The sequence below is a fragment of the Borostomias antarcticus genome (genome assembly GCF_949987555.1).
Source record: "Borostomias antarcticus genome assembly, chromosome: 10".
NCBI classification, from domain to species: domain Eukaryota; kingdom Metazoa; phylum Chordata; class Actinopteri; order Stomiiformes; family Stomiidae; genus Borostomias; species Borostomias antarcticus.
Genome location: NC_140243.1, coordinates 23,528,999 through 23,548,709, shown reverse-complemented (window position 1 = coordinate 23,548,709; position 19,711 = coordinate 23,528,999). Strand labels below are relative to the sequence as shown.

Below are 19,711 nucleotides of genomic sequence, written 5' to 3'. Positions count from 1 at the left end.
CGAAATAAAGCTTCCCCACTTGCTCCAGCCCACATGGTGGGGAAGCTTTGGGTGCGTTTAGTAGCTGAGCACTCAGTGAGCGAATGCTCACTCTGAGCGCTGAGCGGTTTTTAAAACCACTTAACGGTCTGCTCTAACCGAGCGCTGAGTTGCTAGGAGACAAGAACTTTTCACCTGTTGTCAATTATGTGTGAATCGTCCCAACGATTCCCAAGCCAAAACGCGCCCCCTGTTTTTTTTTGCTCAGGTGATGATGATGATTATGATGTGGTGTCTGGCTCAAACAGATCATAGTTCAAAACTGCTGACTTGTGCTCTGAGCAGATCAGTCTGAGCGTAACTGAGCAACCCGTTTCAAAGCACTGTGTGCCTGTCTGTCTGTCTTATGTGTCAATAAAACGAAGGATTCATCATTTTAACTCCATTCCCCTGTTCTCTTTTTTTATGTTGGAGATACTGTATCTATGGGTTCGCTTTCAAACAAACACTTCTGAAGATAGAAACCAGATACCAGCCTCTCTACTTCCTTTTTGATCTTGTCATCACCTGTTGTGACCTTTCATTCCTTTGGGTTTCGGAATGTCTCATGAGGTACTTTTAGGTATGACACAATGTTAGATATGAGGAACTGCATTTGATCATAATGATCATATCTAACCTCAACTCCTCCCACTGCTGCTTTTACCAGTTGGTCCAGTTTGTTACATTCCTCATATATAGGGCTTCTGTTAGCATGTTTAGGTTACTGTAGTTCACATTACTCCTAATTCCAGTGGATTAAACATTGATTATTCTATATTGTATTTTGCTCTGTTGATATTTGTGTATCTGTGTGAACTCATCAACCCTGTAAATGAGGGAAACCTCAGTGCTTTCTGAGTATAAATAAAGGTTTGAAATTAAATTCCATGAGGTAGGTTTTTAGTGCTAGTGCCTATTGTAGTGAAGGTGGGATACTGGGGTGTGGGTGTGTTGAGATAATGTATTTTGATCCAGCATTAAGCTACTAGATAGGCATGGTTATCATACCAAAATATAAACTACAGACATGTTGGAAAACAGAAATACCAATATTCTTTGGTCACCTTAGGTAGGTGGTACCAAAATCTGTATTGGCGTGAAGTGAATTCTGATCACTGATCGCTCACTGAGCACTCAGCTACTTAACGCACCCTTTATTCCGTTTCTAAAGACTTTTCTAAAGGTACCACATTTCACCTCAAGCAGTCCCAAGTCGGACAAAAGTGCCGCTTTAGCGACGCGCATGACACATAGAAGCAACCCCAGTGGAGGAGGGCAGAGCAGCACTCATGGACGGCAAGTGTTGAGCTGAGCAGCTGATCTCGCATCAAGGGCGGCATGTTTTGTTATGTCTGCTTGAAAACGCAGTTGGAATCTTAAGGCTTTGTTCTGATGAAGGTCTCGTGACTGAAAGCTTGGCTTTGTATTAAAGAAACTAGCATGAACCTGAGGTTTCAAAAGCGTTTTTTCTGGTACCTTAGCACTTTCAATAGTCAAGAGGGTGGTGATCTTTTGTTAGTGCTTTTTGCTAGTGTCAAGCTGTCACAAAATTTGCTAATTTTGTGACCACAATGCACCGCCCACAACCAGTCAACTGGAGCCGGTGGCAGCCTGCATTGGAAATTGAAGCTGCTGAACATGGCTAATAATACATTTTCAAATCAAATTAACCTTTTATTATAAGGAGAGAGGGAACTGCCAGGAAGGGTTCTTACATTCAGACACTGGGGGAAAACCTGTGAAGTTTCGAGGACGCTGCGATGTGTGTTTTCATTCTCATTTTCCAGGATCCCTCGTGTAAGATAGATATATAGCTCTTTAAGCAGGCGTAGGCGATCTCGGTTTGATAACGATGATGCCTGTTCGGCTATTGTACAGTTACATTAAAACACAACATCATTTTAAAGACCAGAATGTGATAGTTGGATTTAATGTGATTGCTTGGTCGAATTACTCTTGTCTGACCAAGATTCTACTATTCTACTAATAGACTACATGTTTCCTAATAGACCTTCCCTATTCAGGCAGCAAGTCCCCCTCCCCTCCCCCCCAGTTACTGTTGCTATGTCCCACAAGCTTTGGAGCAAGTTCATAAAATGTCCACTGAACAGGAGATACTGTACCTGATGATTCTCTCAAGGATTCCTGACAATATTGCTGTATGTTATTTGCCAAATGCCACTGCTTTGTCTAAGATAGTTCTACATAAAGGCCTGAACTATTTTACACAAGGACGGAGCAGATGACAACATGCTAGTTGATTGTTGTAGGTGTTGGCAATCTATGCGGAAGGCTCGGACGCCTCACAAACTCCAGATTGAAATTCATTAGGACAAAATCATGGAGTCTAACTGCACATGTAAAGTAGAGCCCGACCGATACCAGATTTTGGATCCGATTCCGATTTTTGGTCCTAGTCCACCGATTACCAATATTTTTGACCGATATTCTTTCCAAAAACTGCAATTTATATTAAAGTCTCCACCTGCTCTGGCTGTTTTTCTGTGACTTAGGGGATACTAACAGCTACAGCTCTCTCCTGTTGTTGAGTTCCACTCCCAAGTTCCCCTCTCCCCTGCCCGACGCTTGCCCTGCTGGTCTCCCCTCTCCCCTGCCCGACGCTTGCCCTGCTGGTCTCCCCTCTCCCCTGCCCGACGCTTGCCCTGCTGGTCTCCCCTCTCCCCTGCCCGACGCTTGCCCTGCTGGTCTCCCCTGCCCGACGCTTGCCCTGCTGGTCTCCCCTCTCCCCTGCCCGACGCTTGCCCTGCTGGTCTCCCCTCTCCCCTGCCCGACGCTTGCCCTGCTGGTCTCCCCTCTCCCCTGCCCGACGCTTGCCCTGCTGGTCTCCCCTGCCCGACGCTTGCCCTGCTGGTCTCCCCTCTCCCCTGCCCGACGCTTGCCCTGCTGGTCTCCCCTGCCCGACGCTTGCCCTGCTGGTCTCCCCTCTCCCCTGCCCGACGCTTGCCCTGCTGGTCTCCCCTCTCCCCTGCCCGACGCTTGCCCTGCTGGTCTCCCCTCTCCCCTGCCCGACGCTTGCCCTGCTGGTCTCCCCTCTCCCCTGCCCGACGCTTGCCCTGCTGGTCTCCCCTCTCCCCTTAACTTACAAGCAAACAAAATAAGATACATGCACAACTCATGATGATATTATGACCATTTTCTTATTATGATGATGATTATTGTTGTTGTTATTAAATTATTATTATCAGTGTTTACCCTAATCATGTACAGTTGTTGAATAAAATTATTAAAATAAAATTCACCAAATATCAAGAGGTGGACATCATTGGATTTATCTTGGCCTACAGAATCTAGCTAACTGCTTTTGATCAGTTTGGAGTTGATTAGTGTCGTTATATAACCATGGAGAATAACCTCTCATTGACAACAATAATTTGAACTGGTTGTACAGTGTAGGCTACACACTATGAGCCCTTTCAGACCTGTATTATTTTCTACTCTACTGCATATCGAGTGAAGTTCACCCCATATAATTATGTCAGACCGCAAGCCTCTGAGCACATGTAACATTATAGCCTGCTACTACAGTATGAGCACATAACGTTTGACACACCCTATTGCAATAATGCATTGGCTATTGACACAGCATCATATGGGCTAGTATGAGTAACTAATATCATTATCTCAGATTTAACCAGGCCAGGTCCAGCGTGGCTTATGTGCGTGGCTGGCTTGTTTCTGTTCAGGACTGGTAGGACGGAAGCTAGTCATACCACTGAAATAGCTGTAAATTGAAATGACATAAAATAATGTCTGATAAATTAAGATAGGTCTTGTCGCCTGGACACATCAGTTCCAATGCTTCCAATGTTAATACAGCAAAATAAGAGTGGGATCACCAGTTAGCACATGAGCTCACAACAACTAGCAGCAGCTTCCATAACATTAATTGGGGTTAGAATAAGGGTTGGGACAGGATCTGACCTATAAGGCTGGGACAGGATCTGACCACTACTCTACTTGTGCAGTGGAGATTGGCGGGTTGGTTTTGGTGTCCTTCTTCCAGTCCCTATGTGGGTTGGGGTTCGAATAGGGGTTGGGGTTGGGACAGGATCTGACCTATAAGGCAAGGGGTAAAGGTTGGAAGTTGTGTGTTCATTCCTCTGGAGGGTAAAAAGGACAGGCACTAGCCCAGTGTCCATGCCTCTGGGAGAGGTAGAGGGGCACTAGCCCAGTGTCCATGCCTCTGGGAGGGGTAGAGGGGCACTAGCCCAGTGTCCATGCCTCTGGGAGGGGTAGAGGGGCACTAGCCCAGTGTCCATGCCTCTGGGAGGGGTAGAGGGGCACTAGCCCAGTGTCCATGCCTCTGGGAGGGGTAGAGGGGCACTAGCCCAGTGTCCATGCCTCTGGGAGGGGTAGAGGGGCACTAGCTCAGTGTCCATGCCTCTGGGAGGGGTAGAGGGGCACTAGCCTAGTGTCCATGCCTCTGGGAGGGGTAGAGGGGCACTAGTCCAGTGTCCATGCCTCTGGGAGGGGTAGAGGGGCACTAGCCCAGTGTCCCTGTCTCTGGGATGGGTTCTAAATTGGCTTATGCTACACCCCTCCATCAAGTTTCGTGAAAATCATTCTGATAATTTTTGTGTAATCCTCAGATATTATTTTGTTTAACATGCATAGAAACATAAGATAATATTGGTTGCAACGCAAATAAATAAAGTTGATATCTAAGCTGATATCAAAAGCTTACTTGATTCCTCATTGTAACAAAGAGCCAACGTTGTCTAAAGCAAGGCTCCGACCTATTAACCAGTTCAGGAACGCTATGTTGGTGGCAGAACACGAGAACGGAAACGTTAAATATTCTGGTTCTGCTCAGAGCGAACCGATTGAAAAATAATTTCATATTTAAGCCCTGCTCTAAAGAAAAATCAACATCTTCCTCGTGGCTCGAACCCGCGATAAAAATGAATGTTGCCTAGAAGAAGAAGCAAAGACTAAAGTGTTTTCAGAGAGGTTTCCACGCTTGAATGTGTAAGTTGATAAAAAATTAATAGATAAGAAAGCAGCAAAAACAGCAAAAAAAAATTTTCTATCAAAAGCCGAACCCGGGCCAACGCATTGCTAGACTGGTACATTACCGTGTACGAAATCCGTCTCAGGATTTGTATTATTGCAGAGGAACTAATACAAAGTATCCTGAATAACAATTCAGGCCTAGTTAATTACTAACTAAGGAAATTAAGGCCTGAGAACAGGCTGACCAAGGTTTTCTTTGGTTGAAGACAGGCAGCCCTAAATAAATGCATTCGAAAAGTTTATTTAGGAACAAAGTATAGATAGAGCATAGATAACTGTCAGGGTCTGTTTACAACAGGTATGCGCATGCCCAGTGTTGCGAATGGTGCTGTGATACCCGTTTCCATGTGACCCGATAACTTCTGGCAACGCTGATAAAATGTTACGTGTAACTTGGAGGTCATTGTCGTTCTCATTGCCATTCTCGTTCTTGTGTTGACATCGTGTAACCCAGGCCTAGGAGTTTGGAGCTAGACTAGAGGGAGGGAGTGAGAGGAAATGGGTAGGGGCGGGGGCAGTAACTGGAATCTTCACTTTCACATAAACAGAGAGGCCTTTTTAGCACAGCGGACAAGAGGCCCAAGTCAGAGAGAGAAAGAGGTTATTTACAGATGTGTGTGTGTGTGTGTGTGTGTGCGCACGCGCATGTGTGCGTGCACGTGTGTGTGTGCGAGAGAGAGAGAGAGAGAGAGAAACGGAGAGGGAGAGAGAGTATCCAAAGAGTTCAAGGCACCCAGATTCAATACGGTTGTCCTGGTGGGATTTCATGTGGATCATCGGTCACATTCATATAGGCTAGTTAGTTTCTATATATGGATCATCGGTCACATTCATAGGCTTCCCACACGTACTACCAACAGCTGCTATTGACATAACTTATATTGTGGTGGCATTATCTCTCTCTCTCTCTCTCTCTCTCTCTCTCTCTCTGTTTCTAATAACTCTCTGTTAGTGTTAGTAGAAAGAGAGAGTTGCTCGAATACTCTTGTCCGGCACCCTGCGTGGGCCCCATGGCCAGTGACCAGTTGAATTAGTCAGGCGTTTGGTATGCAGAATTTCCTGGAAGCCGTGGTTTTCTCTGAGAGAGTTATCTGCACTATCAATTCCCTTAGTTTGTATTGTTGGTACATGTAGTGTCTTATGCTTATTTTGGACTTATACGTTTACCATTTTTTTCACGATTCATTAGTGGTTAACATTGTTACATTCCAGTCTGTTCTAAAGTCTAACAGGCCACTGGACCTGGTAGGTCTCTTGACCCATGGGAACATGCCTGAATGGTCTCTGTTGACCAATGAGAGAGGCAGATAACTGAGAGGAGGCATTATATGATAAGGTGTGCATGAGGTGTCATGGAGTGTCCCTTGACATTGAGTGGAGAATATTCACTTGTCTGATAGAAGCCTAGATCTCAGTCAACGTGGATATTTAGATATATGGCTCTGATCCAGGGAATGCATATGCTTTCTTTCATAGGAACTGCTTTAAGTACTCCACTTCTACTCTAAGGAAAAACCTTTGTTGGGTAGTTCATTCTAGTTAACCAGTAGTTGATTGGTCCTAGTGGGCAGTAAGTCTGTTGTCCCTAGGCAATAGGGTTAGATGTACTGTAGGTCAATTTGTACATTGCCACATTGGACGGTACTGTATGTACCAGAAGGAATAATTAGCCGGGCCAACTAATGTGTGCGCTTTGAACTAAGGAGTTTCTGGGTTTACTTTGTGCCTTTGAGCATGCTTTATCTGCATTGCTTTATAAAGCAGACTGGTGCATACTTTCTCTTTTTACTATTAGTACGTACTACAGCTGCTCTTACAAAGTACATACTTTACATGTAGTATACATACAATTTATACTACTTCCAGCAAAGTATCCCAGAAGGCATTTCTCACCAGCTGGTAGTGATAACAGGTATTTCAAAGCAGGCTAAATATAATCTTGCCTCTCCTGACTGTTAATATGTCACATGTAATATTTTTTCAGGCGAGAAAGTAACCCCTGTTTGTAAATCTGTTCCTCTTGTGTTACAGAAGAGGAAAACAGTACAGTAGACCCAGTAGCCTTCCTTAACTTGAGGGTTCTACATACACATTGAACAAATAATGAAATAACGAACAACAATGAAACTCCTTTTCTTGGCCATACGTTCTCCACACCCGCATAAGGCACATTCTCTTTGAGCCACGTAAGATGAAAGCTCCTCGCATGTAGTATGGTGTTTCTGTCTTGTTTCCTAAATATAGAGGTATGCCAAGTCACTTGATTTTCTTTAGAGATTGTACGATCTAAAAAAAATGTAGGCTATGCTCTCCTTGCAGTAATCTATACAGTAGCTTGACGTTAGGGTTAATATCATTCAAAGAAGTTATGTAAAGCTTGTAGCTCTGCCTCTGATCCAGACCAAAACAAACAGACACCGTACTGTCCCCACCAAATAAGTGCTTAAGAAAACTATTTCTTTCATGGTTAAACACAAAGACATGTTCCCATTTACTCAGGTATAGTGCTGCATAAGAAGAACTATAGCAAGCCCCCACACCATTTGGTCTGTTTAAACACTTGAAAAATAAAAATGTTGTCAAAGTCCATTCTGTTAGTTACTATAGGAAATTATTGGGCAGCATTCTGGCCGAGCATTTAAAAAGTATTTCAGTGCTGCTAGGCCCTGTTTGTGTTTGGTTGTGTACAATGATTCATCACCCAGAGTGGCTAGAAAAGTCTCTGTGCCTTGGTTTTCCAGCTGCTTGATCTTGTTGAGCACATCCGTAGTGTCCTGAACATAAGCAGGAAGTGATGGTAAAATGATTAAATAAAATAGTCAGTCATTTGATACTGGTTCAGTAAGACTGTCATTGCATGATATCACCGGTCTAGGAAGCATATAGAACGAAGCCATTCATGTATTTTCATTAGAAATCTAGGAATCTTAGTTCAGGATAGAGGAAGCTGTCGCTTCTGAAATAGGTGCTATAAATAACCATTATCTGGACATTATCTTTATGGTTATCTGGCCGGATAAATGTAATTTCCATGGGGATGGGGATTGTGTAAGTGTCTAAGATGTCCATAGTATGTCAGTGTGATTGAGACAGGCTGCATGGGAGCTGTGAGCTGTGCCCTTGATAGGACGTCTGAAAGCACACTCTATCTCCGACCGTGATGACATCAGCTCATCAACAGCCTCCTCCAGTTGTCCTCTGTCTGGAGATGATCTCACAAATATTGTCATCAGTCTCTGGTAGTTGTCTGGAGGAAAATTGTGTTGCAGCCCCATGTCATTATTAGAACTAGAACTCTCAATTTAACACGTTAAATAATCAAATAATTACAAGAAAAAATAATGTTACAAGTTTAACACAAATTAATCGATTTCACCACACCCCGTAGGCTACGTTGTACATCGCACAATGTGTTATTACCTTAACAGACACGATGGAACACATGGAAGCTGATGAACAAACTTTACTTGACCATCTGAATGGAAAGTTTACATGCAAAAAAGGCCCAGATGGAACACTTAATGGAAATATATATATATATATATATATATATATATATATATATATATATATATATATATATATATATATATATATATATATATAAAATAGGGATATACATACTCTGCAAGAAAGATTGTGTGTACTATCAGAGCAATTCTACTTTATGTGACTTATCACCTCAAAAAATCCACCAGCTGTATCACGATGAAAAGAAAATGAATGATGTATTGGCGTAAGCCGAATATGTTACTCAGATTGATTGATACCCTTACACAGAGAAGACATAACAAGATATTGAAAAAAATAATTTAATAAAACAATATATTGACTTCTAAAGCCACCTTTTGTAATGTATATTCAATGACTTACTTGTCTGCCACAATAATGTAATGTATTTTAATTGAAATATCTTGAAATATCTAGATCATGTAATTAATTCAATTACACTTTTCATCGATTGACAGCCCTAATTAGAACATAAAATCCCATGTACTGGTAGGCTACTAGTTTATGTTGCTACAAAGATAGTTCATTAGTTACTGCAGCTACAGTAGCTTTACATACAGTGCCACACCAAATATTGCTTGTGGCCTGTTGTACTGTAATAACATGTAATTTAGTTATGATTGCAATGCAAAACCAACCATGTGATCATGTCACAAGTGCCGTGTACAGCAGCTGTGGTAAGTGAATCTGTGTAATTTTAAATGGGTAATTTCAAATGAGTCATCTCATTTGTATGGTGGCAACATTAAACTAATGTATTATGTAGTTGTGCACTGACACACCTAATCACACCTACCATCAGTTAGTTGAAAAGTCATAAATTAAACTATCCAAGGTCACAGTGCTCTTTAACAAATACCAAATGGATTTGCGATATCGGAAAAAAGTAGGCTGTAGATGTGTTCTGTTCATTCATCTGTGCACTCGTTGATTACACTTATCAAGTTCTACTACAAAGCACAATAACATTTATTTGAATATACACTTAACGAGTTTGAAGATCACACCAACATATTGGTTAGTTAGTTATATTGTATAGAATGGATAATAGAACATTAATAAATGATTGTGAGTCTTGAGTTGTATCTAGTACACTGTGTCCTGATGGTTCACTGCTGGGCTTCCCGGAGCTCAGCAAAAGCCCTGCGTACTGTACCATCTGGATAGCAGATACAGGAGCATGAGAGTAGGAGACGGAAGGGCAGGGCACCGAAGCAGAGTCAAAGTTATGAAAGGATATCCAGGATCACATAGAGCTCAGCCATGTGGTGTGTCAGATCAGGTCATAGATGCTGCTACAGATAAACAGGTCAGCGGATCCAGGAAGGAAAACTGCTTTGTTGCTTTGTTGTATCGGTAGAGAACAGTGGAGGAAATGTGAGAGAAGTTTAAGATGTTTTTTTTCTCTCCAAAGATAGTATTAGTTTCGTTTGAGATTTTTTTTTTTTCAAAGATAGTATTTGTTTTTGTGTTTTACTAGAGTACAGTATGTATGCCATACTATCTCAAAGATCCTAGGCCTAGTATTCATTCTTTCTGATATATCTATCAAATAATATCTCAAAGATAGGCCTAGTATTAGTTCTGTCTGCTGTCAAACGTTACACAACAGAAAGGCATATTTGTCCACTGGAAAAGTGAAAGGTGTCAATCATGTATTTGTCGCGTGGTTCTTACCGGTAGTCCTGAGTTTTAAAAGCCTGTTTAAAGGCACTACCCAGATAGCAAGCGGATGTGTAATGATTCTGGGCCATATATGGGCCGGAACTAAGCCACAAGGGCCAGATCTGGCCTGTATATGGCCCAGATCTGCTTGCTATCTGGGTAATTTTGATATGAAAAAAAGGCTTTGCAGAGTCATTAGTCATGGGACTGAATGCCGAGTGTACCCTTTCACAATGAAGACAAAAGCTAGGTGTTAGGTGTTGGTGAGTTTTTTGTCCAGTATAAAAAGGGGTTTTACACGCCATAGACATTCACACACAATTACACATACAGTACACACACACACACACACACACACACATACTTGGCCTCTTCATGTTACTCCCTAGAGCTGAGCTTTCTCAGAGACAGGTCCAGCTGAAACTGAATACTCACTCAGTCAGGGACAAGCTTCACGGAGACGCACAGATCCCCACATACCAACTTGATCTCAGAATTTACCTTCACATAGTGTCTCCTCTCCATTCACCTCTCTATCACTTCTCTAGTTCACAATCTACAGCCTACAAGCGTTATTTCAATACAAATCAATTAGTGTGTCATTGGTCCAGCTGCCTGTAAACCCTGACTGATTGATGACTGTAATGTACACTGACTGACTATCACTAGACCACACTATACTATACTATACTATACTACACTATACTATACTATACTATACTATACTATACTACTGTATACTATACTATACTGTACTTTACTACTAAGATATGATACAGTATGGTTTACTAAAGTATGGTACAATATTGTGTGTGTGTGTGTGTGTGTGTGTGTGTGTGTGTGTGTGTGTGCGTGCGTGTGCACTTTGGCCCACTTTGTCCGAAAATGCATTCAAGCGCTGTCATATTGAACCAGACCTTTGAATCTGCCCACTACACCGAGTTGACTGATTCTGGAAATTGAGTGTAATGAGTTGACAATTCTGTCTGATATCAGGCAAATATAAAACCCCTCAATGGCAATTCTACACGGAGCGGTACAAAATGTTTAGCTGACTACAGAGGGATGTGTAGGAGAACACTAGCAGACCAAACCGAGGATAGGAAAACAACGGGCCCACAGTGAACAAAGCAGTTATGTGAGCACCCCTGGGCACCCTGACGTCGCATTCCAGTAAGCTGGTCCCTCCCATGTTCCGTCATCCACCAGCCTCCACTGAGCTGCCAGGACTGCGTCAGGGGCAACTAGGGAGGGCAGTAAAGGGCTTCCATGGGCCTTTAAAATCTTTGTGAACTTGTAAAAGTTTGTGAACGTTCTACAGGAAATGGCATCATTTTAGTTATTGCTTTTTGGAATAATATTACCGTGATTTATTTCCATTTATGATATATGCTATTGTTTTACATAATCTCTAAATAGCACACTGTAGGTCCTACAGGTGCCAAGTATAAATATCTACAGTATAGTGTTAAAAAGATGATTAACCCTACTTTGAAGATAACATAATTAAACTTTGTTTTATTTGATGTGTACGAAAGAAAATGATTAATTCCATTATTAAAGGGCATCGCATATGCTGTTTTTACCTATCTAAAATCGGTTTATGGGGTCTCAGAAAAGTGAATTTTAATGTCCTATGCAGAAAAAAAAATCACATTTCACCCCTGAGCTATCTTATTTCATCTGTCTGAATGGATTCCTGTGAAAGCCCCATTGACAAATGAGATGGAGGGGGAGGGGCGAGGGAGGGGTGCCAATTTCTTCACAAAGAGTTGGGACAAGACTCTGAAACGACAAGACTCTGGACGGAAAACTCTGAAAATCCGAATGGCTTGTTGAAGGGTGGAGCTTCCAGGACAGGAGAAAGTGTGCGAACCATAAACAAACGACTGGGTTGTTTGATATCAACTTTTGTACATTGGTAGGACCACCAGAGACCAACATGTATATGATTACAACACATGTAACACATTACAAAATTGATTTAGCATGTGCGGTGCCCTTTAAGAAAATAATGAAAACACCCCAGAGACGTGTGCCATTTGGAAAGCTGTTCCCTCCCATGTGCCCTCACCCACCACCCATCACAGAGCTGGTAGGATTGGGAACAAATGTGGGAACAAGATGGTGGGAACAAGGAACAACAATTCTAGTCTTCTCAGGTCTTATTTGAAGGGTGAGTGACCGAGGGCAGCAGGGGAGCAATTTTCTAGAATGGAATGCAGCCCAGTGCTGTGGGAGGGAGGCTGTACTCCCTGTCCCGCTCTAGCTAGCAGTGTTTTAACTTGACCTTCCACACACACAGACCCACACACACACACACACACACACACACACTAAACACACACAAAAGAACCCAACAGATGCCAGTAATCCTGAAGTTTATAATAGCAGTCTGGGCCCTCTCCCGCGACCATGCCACCCCAACACAGGCTTCAGCTATTTTCATTCATGTTCATGTTTTTATTTATTTTTAAATAATTATTTTCATATAACTTACTCTTATTGCTACTTTTTATGTTCAGCACTTGGAGTTGCATTTATAATAGTAATATAATAATTGTGATAGCTTGTCACATCAGCGAGTGAAATTCTTAGATTAGAAATTCTTAGATTTTTGCTCTGCTGTCTTTCACAGCTATGAAGCACAGGGTCTGCCCCATCTGGCAGCCCTGGAGAGGGTAGGTTCAGTAGCTCTGTCTGGTCTGGAACCAATGACCTTGAACCTACCACCTTTTTTATCTATATAAATTCAGTTTGTTTGTTTGTTTGTTTGTTTGATTGATTGATTGATTGATTGATTGATTGATTGATTGATTGGTTGATTGGTTGATTGATGATTGATTGATTGATTGATTGATTGATTCAATACACACATACAGTTCACAAGGGCACACACACAAACACATCAAAGAACACACACAGGAAGGCACACTAAATACCCAGGCACATACAAACACAGGCTCAAACACTCTCTTCTTTTCTCTTTCACTCTTCTTAAGATGTCCAGATCCCAATTTAGCTAACTGTATCAAGGCCACGTGACCGAACCGCAGTCAGATCCACTGGCTGGGTGACAGATTGATTGGCAGACAGGCAGATAGGCAGACGTTGGCTAGCTCTCTGTCTCTATCTGCTCTCTCCAGAGCCCCACATTCCACCATGACAACTAAAGGCGCTATATAAATGAAAGTTATTATTATTATTATTATTATTATTATTATTATTATAGCTGTGCATTTTGCAGTCTGTTGGTGTTCTCTGCTCCCCCCTTCTTATGTGAAGTCAATAAGTCATCAACACACCCTTCTGAGGTTCACATGTAAAACTCAATGTATTGAGAGGATGCTTTGAAATACATTCAGAAACATCAAAGACAAGACATATTCTTCTCTACAATACCATGCATGTTGACTGGGGGGGTGTGTCTCACAGGTGCATGTCTTGGCTTACATCGTAGGAGCCCTACTGTTCTTCTCGGTTTTATTGTTTTTCCTGGAAATGCTCCTGGAAGTCCTGGACCATAAATGCTATAAATCACCAGGTCCAAACTACAGACCAAAGGGTCACCATGATTCTCTCATAGGTGGAGCTATAATAAGCAATTTAGTACACAATGCTGGCATTTCCACCCCATTGGAAAAACATTTATGGAACTTACACGTATGTCTTTCCTCATGGGGAACAAATTTGCCTCAGGAACCCATCATCTCCGCCATGGTGGATTTTTTTTGCAGGTTGAAAACTTGGCAAAACCTACAAAAAGTGTATTCTCATAAAAGTCTGATCAGTCTTAAATTCCACATGTATAGCCTATGTGTGTGGTGTATGTCTCCCTATACAGTGTTAACAGCTAGGAAATCTAAGATGGAGAGGTATTTTTGCACAAAAGAAAAAAGGCCACAAAATTCAAGTGCTTATAACCTTGTACGACAATGATCTAGAGATTTGAAACGGACTGGGACTTGAAACCATGCGTTTGCAGATATCTCAAAACAAGAAAATTACAGACATTTGGAGTTTAACCATTATGGCACGAAGCTAATTGCTAATGCTAATATAGTACTCATCTTCTCATGAACCCTTTACCCAATTCAGTCGTCATCGCACACATTTACTCTTGGGTGTTCTCTACATCAGGGGTGATAAGGAGAAATCGTTTGAAATTGGGTGATTTGTGGCATGACAAAGTTAGCACTTCTAAGTGCAGTCTCATTGCCCCTTGCAGCTATTTCTATATACTGTAGATGCTTGCTGGCTGTTCACCAGTGCCTCAAACGTCCTTTCTGAGCAAGCGACCACATCAGTTGTCAGTGGCCTACTGTTGTGTCACTAGGCACACCTTGCACCAAAATCCATTTCCAACATACATTTCCTTCTTTCTCTTCCTCCCTCAAACAATAACACCACAGTTTATAGTGCAGTTTACTTGGACCAAGAAGTCATTGTCCTAGTGACCGAAAGCTCCATTGAAAGGGTTTATGGGAGTTTAAAGGAACTGAGTACTCCATGCAATATGGGCCCTTCAACTCTGTGGGAGAAACATAGTTGAGGTCCCTCGAGTCAAAACCGAGCTGGGAAAAACAGCTTTTAGTTATTTTGCTCCTAGAGCATGGAATGAGTTTCAAGAGATCTTCAAATAATAAAGAAATAAAATAGAAAAATGTATTTGCAGTCGCTAATATCGCCTGATATTAACTAATTACTATGCCGTGATTGCTGCGTGAAGTGTTTGAATTTGATGTGTAAGAAACACCCCATGGCGTTGTTGAATCTCTTTGTCTTTTATTATTGTCCTTGATTAGCTCTGCGTTGTGTTTTCTCGTTTCCAATAAAAGACTGACCCCCAATCTCTAATATACCACACAGTCCAGTGTCTCCTTTGTGAGGTGTTCCAAATGAATCTCTCCAACACGGGATTTGAGTATAAGCAAAAGCGGTTTATTCCAGAAGGTATAACATACAAAAGAGCATGGCGATGTCTAATGTACAGATGACCTGTCTGGATGCTGGCTGAACCCAAATCGAAGCACATGCAAACTGAATAGTGGTTTTAACCTTTGGAGAAGGGGGGGGGGGGTCTCACCCCCCTCCTTCCTTCTAGACAAAGCTCTCTCTCTCGCTTCTCGTAATACGGCCTTGCACTGAAGATAGGATGAGGCGCCTGACGCCCCAGTATCTAAACAGTCGGTGTTGGTACACCACATGTGAGAATGTCACCCTTGACCTAGGTCACATGTAAATCTGTCCGGTGGAGACACGTCCTCTCCCTAGATCCTCCCGAACCCCTTCGTACCTCGTACGGTCAAAGAGGAGTCACGCACGCATACAACTAATTAGACCCAGGCTTACACATATTCAGATGAACATTTCTTGATACAGCCAGCTCTATACATGTTCATCAGCGTCATGACTAGATGTGTGTAGCAGCAGAGGCAGGACCCAAATGCAGGACGCTCGAGGCATGTGAAGAAAGTTACATGTAGGTTTAATCCAGAAAACAAAACGTAAATCCATCAGAGAAAAAAACAGTAAACAGCAAGAATACACACAGAATAAAACAATGGACTGACCAGAAATAAACAAACTGAGGCAAAGGAGAAGCTAATGAAGGGAAAAAAAGGTGCAGGTAGTGCAAACATAATGAGACACAGGTGCAAACAATCACACAAGAGGGGGAAGACAGTGAAGGGTTAACTGAAAGAACAAGCGCAAACAGAGACGCTGGCAGGGAAGGGAAAACACATGGGAGCCAGAGGGGAACTACGCAGAGAGGGACTGAGGGAAACTAGGCTGCAGGAGTGAGAGAACTAGAGGTGGACTAGGGTGCAGGACTGAGAGAACTAGAGGGGGACTAGGGTGCAGGATTGAGAGAACTAGAGGGGGACTAGGGTGCAGGAGTGAGAGAACTAGAGGGGGACTAGGGTGCAGGAGTGAGAGAACTAGAGGGGTACTAGGGTGCAGGAGTGAGAGTACTAGAGGGGTACTAGGGTGCAGGACTGAGAGAACTAGAGGGGGACTAGGGTGCAGGAGTGAGAGTACTAGAGGGGGACTAGGGTGCAGGAGTGAGAGTACTAGAGGGGTACTAGGGTGCAGGACTGAGAGAACTAGAGGGGGACTAGGGTGCAGGAGTGAGAGTACTAGAGGGGGACTAGGGTGCAGGAGTGAGAGTACTAGAGTGGGACTAGGGTACAGGAGTGAGAGTACTAGAGGGGGACTAGGGTGCAGGAGTGAGCTGGGAGGACTGGGACTGGAGCAGGGGAACATAAACAAGAAACGACACGAAAAGACAATAAAAAACATGGAGCCAAGAAGTCCAGGGTGAAGGGTGGGGCGTCACACAGGGCTGTGTGCCATTTATAAATACAATCAAGTAACTGGAATTGTGCCTGAGTGAGTCAAAGTATTTCCTCACTTTCTCTGTCTCTGTGCTGCTAACATTAGCCTGGCCCCCTGCTCTCAGTGACTTGAGTTTAAGAGCTAACAAAGGGTTACTCTTAGCACAGACAGGCCCTCAACTGACTTTACCCTTTGGCTGGTAGTCGATCTATCACTATAAGTCTGCATGTTTTCCTCCATCTCTTGCTAAGGCCGCCTACTTACAATATTATTCCTCTCCCGCACACTTTTTTTTGCCATATATCTCCTCTTAGGGGCTGTGTCCACATAGCGCATTTTACTGGCAGATACCATTTATAATTTTCTGTCTTTCTCGATCTCAATGTGTTTTGTCTAGCCTTAACTACTCATATACGTTTCAACTCTTAATATTATTTAGTACTATTAAGGCTATATACTGTACTTTCAGTCCCTAATCCATAATTTTTCAGCCAGCTACGATATACACATTTTGAAACATTCACAATGACAAGCTTATTGATGCTTTATAGTCATAGATACCATTTTACCTTCCATTCTTTCTCTCTATTAAGTTAGAAACTAGATTCAAACATTGAAACATTCATAATGACAAGCTTATTGATGCTTTAAAAATTTACTTGTCATGCTTTATACTCATTTAGATGCCCTTCATGCTTTATCTAATTTTGATATACTTGCATTAATAGTAGTATTAGTACTATTTAAGTTATCTAAGCTATCCTGCTTTCAGCAAGCACACATATTTCCTTCAGAAACCTATTCGTTTTTTATGTTATTATCTAGGGGATGTATGCTATTTGTGGGGCCTATATTGGTGTGTGTGTGGGTCGCGAGTGTCTGGCAACATCATTTTGGGGGTTGTGGGCTGAAAGGTTTGAGAAACACTGCTCATTAGACATAACACTGCTTATTAGACAGTTCCCTAAGTACTAAGTATTATCCACATGATTCCTGCAGTATCTGAGTATACTTAAAAATATCAATTTACAGTTCTTACCACACATATAATGTGAAGGTCTCAGCAATGAAAGTAATCCCATACAACAAAAAAGTATTCCTTAGTTAGGAAGAATAAATCTATTGTTTTCTTTCCCTTATTTAGGTTAACAGGTTTGTCACTAAGTCAAGTAGTCAGTTGTTCCACACCATATTTACTCTTTGCATCATACTGTACTCTTACTCCCCCGATTGAGAAGCATCCCATTTAGGGGTTCAGTATTTGGTTTGACTTTAAGAAACCAACATTTTCTACAATTCAATGATGAGCTGCTGGGACATTTCTCATTCTCAGCCTCATTATAGATTTCTCTATTTTTTCTCAGTCTCTCGCTCACTGCTTTCAAATAGATGCTGCCCTTGTATGGGCATGTCTTCCTCCATTTCGATCACACTTTCTACCACCTCCAGTCCTGTGGCAGGTTTTACAGCCAATGGTTTTGGGGAGCACACTTGACCAATCAATGTCCCTGGCTCGTTTCTCATCTTGCTCCACCATTAATTACTTATTTCTAGGTTTTCCTGGGTGGACCTTGACAATAGTCGTGCTGCACACACTATACTGTATATATTTTTACAATCACACACACACACACACACACCCTAGGTACAGTAATATTGATCCTGTAAGTTCTGTAGCTGTTGTGAGAGCTGTCTAGACTGAATGGGTGGAGCAGAGACAGTAGCCCATCTGAGGGTCTCTGGATCTGGCCTGCTGCCAAGCTTCTGTCCCAGAGATTTGCGACCCACCCCTACATGAACTGCAATCACATTTAAACAGATGCTGACTCATTCTCTCCATTTCTCCTGCCCTGCTCTCCCCTCCCTTCTTTTCTTCCGCCTCTCTCTCTTTCTCTCTCCGTCTCTGGATACTGTCTCTTCCTCCTCTCTCCCCCTTCCCCTCCCCCATCTCTATCCTCTCCCTCCCTGTCCTCTACACACAGACCAGAGATGCTAACAACACAGGGAACTTGGAGGCGGCCCAGAAGAGCTCTCGTCGGGCCAGGAACCTGAACCACGCTGCCGTGGGAATCGGCATCACCATCGCCATCATCTGGATTGTCTTGTCTGTGCTCCTCGAAGACTACAGAAAACACTGATTTAACATCCTGTTGGCTATACACACGCACGCACACACACACACACACACACACACACACACACACACACACACACACACACACACACACACACACACACACTGCTCACCATCTGTGCTCTCCCACCTCCCAAAGAAAATCATCATCTTGCTGTTGTGTGAATCAATGTTAATAATGTCCTGCTTTTTTACTAATGCATATCTATGACATACAGTAATGGTGCCTTTAGAGATATTTAGTGAACACTGACTAACCAGGAGTTTAATGTTTCCATTTCAATACTTACTGCATTGCATCAGCTTTATTCCATGACACATACAAAACATATTAGCATGAAACTCAAATATATATACTTTGTATCATGAAATAGTAGAGTTGAAATGTAGATTTTATTTTATTATTCTTGATATATATATAGTAAGCGTTTCTCACCTCCATGTCACGTTCTATCCCTTTATGTGCACATTTGTAGATTTACTGGAAGATGTTCATATGCCTTGTGTAATGTCATTTATAGTCAGATACAGTCAAACAGCATTTGAAATACTTTAATTTGTTCCTTTGTGCCAGGCAAGATAAAAAAACAAGCATAAATGAATATTTGAAATTATTTCAAATAGCGTTTGACCCAGGCCTGCTACAGTATATACATGTATGTAAACAACAATTTCCAACAGTTTCCCCTTGGCAATAAATAAAGCATCTATCTACAGTATGTATCTAAACCAAATTTGTTATTGAGTAAAGTTCAAAGAGTATCAAGGAAGTGACACACTCTAAGCAACTAGAAACCAAAATTGTTTGAACAAGCAGTAGCATGTACAGTAAGCATGCCAATATTGTCAATGTCAGTTAGTCAAGAAGGTGTGTGCATTTGTGTGTGCATGCATGCGAGGATATTGTGTGCAGCTTTTTGAGTAGCTAGAAGTACAGTACAGTACTGTGTGTGTGTGTGTGTGTGTGTGTGTGTGTGTGTGTGTGTGCGCGCGCACATGTTTGTTGTC

The 19,711-nt window shown here is 42.3% G+C and overlaps 1 protein-coding gene across 1 annotated transcript in view; it reads left to right on the top strand.

The window, feature by feature from the left end:
- LOC311313620 (dispanin subfamily A member 2b) overlaps positions 1–19,409 on the top strand; it is a 37,923-nt gene extending 18,514 nt beyond the window's left edge. The window contains exon 2 of the mRNA XM_084443789.1: positions 18,552–19,409. Coding sequence (XP_084299915.1) covers positions 18,552–18,707 — 156 coding nt within the window. The 3' untranslated portion in view covers positions 18,708–19,409. The remainder of the gene's footprint in view (positions 1–18,551) is intronic.
- Positions 19,410–19,711: the final 302 nt, after the last annotated feature.